The sequence below is a fragment of the Haliotis asinina genome, chromosome 1 (assembly GCF_037392515.1).
Source record: "Haliotis asinina isolate JCU_RB_2024 chromosome 1, JCU_Hal_asi_v2, whole genome shotgun sequence".
NCBI lineage: Eukaryota > Metazoa > Mollusca > Gastropoda > Lepetellida > Haliotidae > Haliotis > Haliotis asinina.
The window spans coordinates 100,417,011-100,425,194 of NC_090280.1; the positions used below are offsets into that span (position 1 = coordinate 100,417,011).

The following is an 8,184-nucleotide window of genomic DNA, read 5'->3' on the forward strand; positions in this document are numbered from 1 at the left end:
TGAGTGATACCTTTGATGCAGAATCACTTTCTGCCTTTCCAGAAATTCCAACATGGCTGGGTGACCCTTACAAATGATAAACATACCTCGAAGGATATGGAATTCGATGAGGGCTAACATCGCTAACAATGTCAGCTCTTCTGTTGGATGGTGACTCCGATTCCACCTCCTTCCTGAGCACTCTACAAGGTGTGAATTGGGTAGTAACTTCTTGTAAATCGTTGCTTTCTGGATTTATATTTTCCTCTTGATTTCCTTTCATCTTTTTCAACCACCAGGCGTGTTGGATTTGGTAACTGCACACTGATAAACCTTGATGTGCAAATACATTGAATGCACCGAATTTGACTAGTTTAAGTAAAAGCATTTCTAAAACACATAGATATTAACAAGCAATTCAGTGCATTCAATGTATTTCCACCATCAATGTTCATCAGTGATTATGTCTCAGGATAGCAGCGTTCATGAGTAATCCCATCCAAGAACTGATAGAGTGAATAAATCCCCCCTCGCTCCTTTCTGAAAAACGCAATCCCCTCATAGGATGGCACCAGTCCTTCATAATAATAAAAAATGAAAAACAGTGATATAGATGATCAGATTCCGTTCATCGCCTCTTGACCCGAGGAGTCCATGCCAAGGTAAGTCAATTACATGTGAATGCAAGTCAACATACATGGTAACACTAAACGTAATCGACTCTGGCTGTTTATTAAAACCCTTTGTTGAGAGAATACCGCGTGGCAAGGTGTCTCGGTCTGGTACACCGCGCCGTGAAGGAGGTTCCTAGATATGCGTAACACAGGTCCCTCCATGAACGTTACCGACATGGCACTGAAACTTATTGTTAATGTACCCATGACAGCGCCACTTACAGGTGAGGTAGTTAAGGTTTCACCACTCTTCAGTTACTATTTTATTAAATAACAAAACTTATTAATATAAACATCCGTACTACGTTGATTGATTCCACAGTCCCTTCTCGTTCTGAGTCGTGAGGATCCGGTTAGAATTGATCTTTAGCAACCAACGTTTGTCGTAAGAAGTCACTTACCTGGTCGCTAGGCTATCAGGCTATCTGACTTGAGCATTTCCTTACATCCCTTATTGCGTAGATCGATGTCCATGACATATCAGTCACTGGATTGTCCGGTCCAGACTGGACTATTTACAGACAGCCCTAAAATGACCGGAATATTGAGCGGCGTTTGAGACAGCATGCAGACAACCAAAACTATTATATACCATACCGTATATATAAGATATCGATTGTAGATATTTAGGTCCATTAATTTTTGTCAGCGTCAACATCAGACCCCTGCGTCGACCACAGGTACATCTACGACAACGGGGGCCCCAGTCCTAAATGTCCCTACCAGCCGGAGGAGTGTGACCGCTACATCACGGAGAACTGGTAGCAGGTGGTCAACTACCATGGATCTCTGGAGATGCCAACATCCCAGGTGGACATCAACAGCTGCGGTGCCAACTACCCAGGCTGGTTGAATGGTGAGTGAGTGACTGATTGATACAAGAATCACATCGCTAACATTTTAGCCATATTGTGATGAAACCATTTTTTCCTTAAAATTTAGAAAAGATGAATACAGCTATAATTCATAACTTCTAATATGTCATGGACACACAACTTTTGCTACCAGCATGGACCCTGGTATTTGCATCATTTCTTCAGGAGTTCTCGATCTCTGTGCAGATGAACCATATGTGATTAGTAAGAACATGTATTTTGTAATCAAAGTAACAGAAAATGGAATTGTGAATTAAATCCTTTCTGGAAGACAATTACTTTACCTCTTTGAAGATATAACCACAAGCAATCACATTTTATCTTTCATTTTTTCAACATAAAGTCTTACTTACTATCTACAATTATTATTCTTTTCAAATCATTTTTCAGCTAATTCAGTTTCTCTTAAAATTCCTCGTATTCGGGAAGATCCGAATTAGAATGCGTCTAACCTACGGTTGTCGCAAGAGGCGACAAAAGGGATCGGGTGGTCAGACTCGCTGACTTAACAGAAACAACATTTTCTGAAACATGTTTCCGCACAAGTCAGCAACGCATTAATTGTTTAAGGTTAGACGCATTCCACTTTGGTATTCTCTTCGATACTGACTGGATGTATTTTGTCTCTAGTCTGCTTATTGTAAACATACAAACTGCATCACTTCAGCTATTTCAGGGACACACCCGTCAATCAACGACGGCATCGTGAACAGAAGAGTGTGCATCAGCGGCTACAACGACCCATGCAGGAAACATGTAACAATCCTCGTGAAAAACTGTGTACGTTTCTATGTGTATTACCTAATGAAGATCCGAAGCAGAGATATTGCTTTGGTAAGCTACATATCTAATCCGTAGGTGTTGATGGTGTGATGAGCGCAATAGCAGAGAAGTGTAAGTTGCCAAACAAATTGCATAGCTTTAAGAATTAGGCTAATTTACAAAGTATCTTTACAAGGCAGTACTGTTGAGCTCAATAGTGCAGTTGTCTGCAGATCACGTTGAAGGCCAGGGCTTAGATTTTCGAAGCTCTCTTAGCGCTAAGACAGTCGTAAACTGTTAATGTATGGCACATATGACTATCATAGAGCTATGGGATCTTCGAAAATCCAGGTTTCGATCCCCGGTTGAGGCATCCAGTTTCCTGTTCCGAGGCGGGTACACTTGCGTAGTATTCGTGCACATTTTCTTAGACCCACATTGTCTCAGCTCACCCAGCTGTGAAGTGGATACCTGTCAGGCAGTGTGAGGTTTTAGTTCAACATGGCTGTATACCCCCAGGCAGTTGAAAAAGTAACGTGAAGTAAGATAGTGCCCTATGGCCGGGGCTGGTACTGTGCCGAGTGTCCGGAGTAGGCAGTGTGTTTGGACATGAGCGCCATGTAACTATTACTATTACTACTTTAACATTAACTACTTCAAAATCCGTTCCCTATCCATTTCCCACTTTATCCCGAACATGTGGGAGTGAATCATTATCGAATACTGATGTTGGAATGTGATCGTGAAGAGTTGAGCACACATAGGCGCGCGCGCACACACCGCCATCACTAAAACAAGGGAGACTATATAGAGTTGTAGATTATCCCTGATAAAACAACCACTGGCGTCAGCGCATTTAGCACTAACTCTTCTGATGTGTTCTCGCGTTACTCTTTGTAGTGTCAACTTATATCACGCAACACAGTTGCAACTTGAAAACACTCAAATCGTAACGATTCGATATCGAAGCCCTACTACAAGTCGCAAGCTCTCGACCAATGAAATCGTTTAGATGTGTGTCCGCCTCAGGGTGACTTCTGGTGTTTATGCTGACATCATGTCGACGACGCGACTTAAAAACTACCATACCAAAGAAGAAACCGAGAGGTTTATAGGTTTTTAACTGTCACAGTAATGTTTATGAAATGGAACGGGTATACCTTTTCTCGCGGGGTACTTTTCTATTCAATGTATTGTGAAAATCTCTCCAGTTACATGTCAAAATTTGAGAAATTTCTCTATGAAGTCGGATCTCCATGTTTATGTTCTCGAAGAAGTGAGTTATCCGCTCCAGCCTTGTTCCGGGTATGGACCAACTCGTATTTCGGCCTCCCCTTCTTGTTCTAGTGACTGCGATATGGAGACTGACATTAATGTAAACATTTCTTGTTCACTCGACAAATCCATGTTGCTGAGTCGTACGAGAGAATCTCTGCGATATAAACAGTACACCAGTACAAGTGACGTCAGATATTTTCTGTTACTACGACTCCTATGCTACAAGTCGCACGGTGAGAACGCACCTGCTACTGTCAAGACACTGCGACCGTTGCTGGTGTATTATAATTCTGCGCGGCAGGTGTGCTGTATAAAAATAAAACGGCAGAGCAAAACAACTCAGATCAGAATCTCGTTGACGATAAGTGCCACTAACCTGTGAAAATCAAAAGGGTTGGTCTTTCAAGGCCAAACACCAGGATCCAATTCTAAAGGTGATTCTTTACACGATCCCCTCACTGACTCACAACCTGTAAAATTTATGGACCAATGATGTCATTCTTGACGTTCGCTATTACTTGAAAGAAACGGTAAATGTATTTCACATGAAAGCTATGTAATAGTATGTGATTTCCTTAATTTTGACAGGTGACTGCTGCGGTTTTGAGGGCTTGCCTCGGAACGCTAATGGCTTCTACATTGAGATAATTTAAACAAGAATCGTACACCGTGTTTAAATTTTACGTTAGCACTTATGTGCGTTTTATTTTCATGATCGCTAAACAGCTATAGCATCTTTTCTCCTTTCCAAACATGAAATATATATTTCGAGCCAAATACACGACATAGAGAGATCTCAGCTGGTATAGTGTTTACATACGAGCACGTCAGAAAACACAGTCACTCTCAAGGCTATATATCATTGTGGACATTATTCACCTCTTTAACAGCAACCTAACTCTAATTTCACTGGGGCAGTGGGATAACCTATTGGTTAAAGCGTTCGCTTGTCACACCGAAAATCCGGGTTCGACTACCCACGTGCGTAAAATGTGTGGAGACCATTTCTGGTGCCCCCGAGGCGATATCGCTGGGATATTGCTAAAAGCGGCGTAAAACTAAACGTACTCACTAATTTCACTACGCTCAAGACTTTATTTTCTTTAGAAAAAATGTATATTGAAACATGACCAAGCAGACGTTATTTGTGTGTAAAGGCCAAGTTTGCTAATTACAAAAGTATCATTTGTTTGTGTTTTGTGTATTGTATAAACCATGGACCCGTTTCACAATGCTCTTGTAAGTCTAAGTCTAAGTCTAAGTCTAAGTCTAAGTCTAAGTCTATGTCTAAGTCTAAGTCTAAGTCTAAGTCTAAGTCTCGTAACCTATCTCGTAGCATCCATAGTTCCCGTGTTACAGTACAGGAGGTACAATGGCTACGAGAAAACTTACGAGATCTTAGCTTACGAGAGTTTTGTGAAAGGGGACCCATGATCGTACATTACTCCCTTTGAACAAGCACCATTTCTTTCAGTCTGCTTTTACCTGATCTGTGAGAGCTGTGTGATTTGACATTCAAAAGACAGCATATTTTCGTGGGGGGAGAACGTGTACGTTTAGTTCAAATATAAACTACTCATCAAAAGTTTAGACTCACTAGTGTACGTGTAACCACTCATTGAAGTCAACTGTTCTGTGCTAGGTTTTGCAAAATATTCCATAGTGTTAAAGTTACTGTTTGTGTTGTAAATGATGAATTGTAAAACAAATTCGCAACGTTGAAAAGATTATTGTCATAAGTTCAGTTAATGGTGAATTCGCGAATTCTTGACAAAACTTTACATCAAGCCGCAGCTGTTCACATGCAAAGTATTTGCACATTCTGTTAAGCTTTTGATGCATGGTTCTCGTGCAGGTCATCTGAATAAGGTTTGCAGCTGGTTTCCCCAATTCAGTGGAGAAAAAGATCTTCGAGGTTAGCACGCATACATAACATATAGTGAGTGCTTGAAGTGAGGCTTAACTTTTGACGGGTACCTTTAGTAGTATATGTTGTGATTGTGAAGAGGTTTCAAGTATCCCTGAATCTGTTGATAGCTTTTTTTCATGCTGCTTAATTAATGGTTTGAACAACTGCTAAATTTCTTTCACAACTGAGTTTACCCACAACACACACGCGCCGCGCACGCACACACACACACACACAGATGTGTGTCAGATGAACCATGGGGTATGATCCCTTTGTTTTGCGTTGTTGCACTACTCGCTCTGGACAATACTGACTGTCTGAAAGTATATGATCGAGCCTGGACTAAACAAACCAGTGCATGACGTCATCATACTCTACGTCAGTGAGTTGGACTACCCTGGATATGTCATCTGCTGCTTTACTGACGGTCAGTATTACAGATGTATTACATCGACACAAGAAACAGGTTCCACTCATTGTACTCGAGTCGGGAATCGAACCCCGACTTGCAACGGGATAAGCAAACACTTAGACAGTTTGTCTACCCCTGGATATGTCTTGACATCATAGTCTAAGCAAGTAGGAGACGATGGCATGCAAGAACCACGTCAGTGAGTTGGACTACCCTGGATATGTTATCGCATCTCCCAACAAGATGTGCAGATCAGGATTTTTCCAATCCGTTGGGTAATCTGTAACATCTAGCTTTAACTGAATTTGATCAAAGCTGAATTTGACTTGTAAGACAGTCGGCAGTGTGTCTCGTGTAGGTATTATCTGGGACAATTTATTGTTTTCGTTAAAGTTCTATGACAACATATATATATCGTAGGGAATTGAATACAAGTGGTTATGGGCGTTAATTCTCCGAAAAGATGTATTCACAACAAGTTAACATTTACTGTGATAGTTGGTCTTTAATACACCACACTTGCTGCCAACATGGCTACCGGCAAATCGTTATCTGGAATGGACACTCTGTAGGGAAATAGATGGAGAATTCTATATATAACAAAACTATTGGCATTTTAATACATCGCTTGGTTATCAATTTGCAATGCTTTGACGTAAGTTGAATCAACTTCTAGCATTACGTACTTATTACGTTTGTCACCTGAGAAAGAACGTATTCTACGTACGTGTAATATCTGACTTCGCTGACAATACACACACAGTGCCAACAGCACGGTATTCAAATCAATGACATTCTCATACTTTATTCATAATTACTGACTACGAAGAGAGGTAACTGTAGGCTTATCATTTCTGCCTGCGCTTCTGAAACTGTTGATGATGGAGTTGGTGCCTCTGTTGTAGTTGGTGCTTCTTTTGGACATTCACCATCAGTAACTGTAGCACATGATGATAACAACCATTGGAAACAGTCAGTACAACATTCATTTTATTTTCGTCATATTATATTTGTCGACGGAATATTATAAGTGAGGGAACAGGGTATAACGCCACGTTGAAGTGTGATCATTTATATAACGACTGTTAAGTGAATGTGGAAATAAGCCCGACTTAATACATGTTTCAGACTTCACGTTGGCGAAACCTACCAGTAGGAGTTTGTCGCAGACAGATGATTTATTATGAAGCAGATACACAATATAAGAAAAACTCTTCAACACAGCCAGTGAGTTGTGTATCTTCTATTGACACCCAGTTCATAATTCTAAGCGATACAAACATTGATCCTAACGTTCATCAAACGTTAATGGCCCTCAGACTCAGTTTGTGTTACTTCATTATTCAGATCATGTCCATACATCTTAGTGCAGCAAAGAAGGAGGGTTTCAGAGGTCAGAAGTTGTGTCCAGCGATTTGTGAGACGGAATCGGGTGGTCAGACAAGGTGGCTGTGTTGATGGTGTGTCATCGTACCGCATGGAGGATCGTTGCTACAATGTCTAGATAAAAGATCTGGGCATAGGGATGTCTTTGAACGTTTCTACGAGATTACCCCAACGTCGGCAAGAATGTTACAAATAAGAGTAATGATCACTATATTAAACGTGGTAAACTTTGATTAAGCATGAACACGACCATTTTGTTTAAGCAGTGTAGAAGCGGATGGACACGAAACCCACATTTATGTTGTTACAGCGTGTATGCGACTTTTATGTAAAACGTTATTACAACACGTTAGCTTTTAATATAGGTGTTAGATGTTAATTAAATGGTACAGAAATAGATGTGGTAACTGACCATCTCTTTCAAAATATACTTACCAAAGCAGTATCTCTCGGAAAAGCCGCCAGTCTTCACGGGGAGGTACACATAGAAATGACCACAGTTTTTCATCTGGATTGTAAGTTGTTTCTGCTGGATTCATTATAGACACAAATACAAGCAGTCATGTTCACGATGTCGCAGAAGAGGAAGGAAGAGTTCCTGAGTAAATCAAATATATCAGCGTAACATATTCAGAGCAATACTCAAAAACCGACACTGGTTGTTTTACTAGGTTTTTGATGTTAGGTTTTAGACAATGATGTTTAGTTGAATGCTGTGCACGGAACATCGTGAGATCAAACTGGAACAAGTCTCGCCGAAACTCCTTAACAACGATGAAGTTCACGATGTCAAAGTGTCCTCCAAACAATATGATTCAGTGAAAATTACAAATATTATATCCTGTGATTTCTATAGTGTGTTTCAGTTGTTTTACCTACATAAAATAGATATGCAAGTATTGAGCCTCA

General features: G+C 40.6%; 1 protein-coding gene across 1 annotated transcript; it reads left to right on the forward strand.

The window, feature by feature from the left end:
- Window positions 1-828: 828 nt before the first annotated feature.
- LOC137277528 (oncoprotein-induced transcript 3 protein-like) lies at window positions 829-4,221 on the forward strand. The gene is given in 5 exon segments (XM_067809305.1): window positions 829-877; window positions 1,303-1,509; window positions 2,205-2,339; window positions 2,342-2,362; window positions 4,157-4,221. Coding segments are annotated over 5 exon segments (477 nt in total).
- The last annotated feature ends 3,963 nt before the right edge of the window (window positions 4,222-8,184 follow it).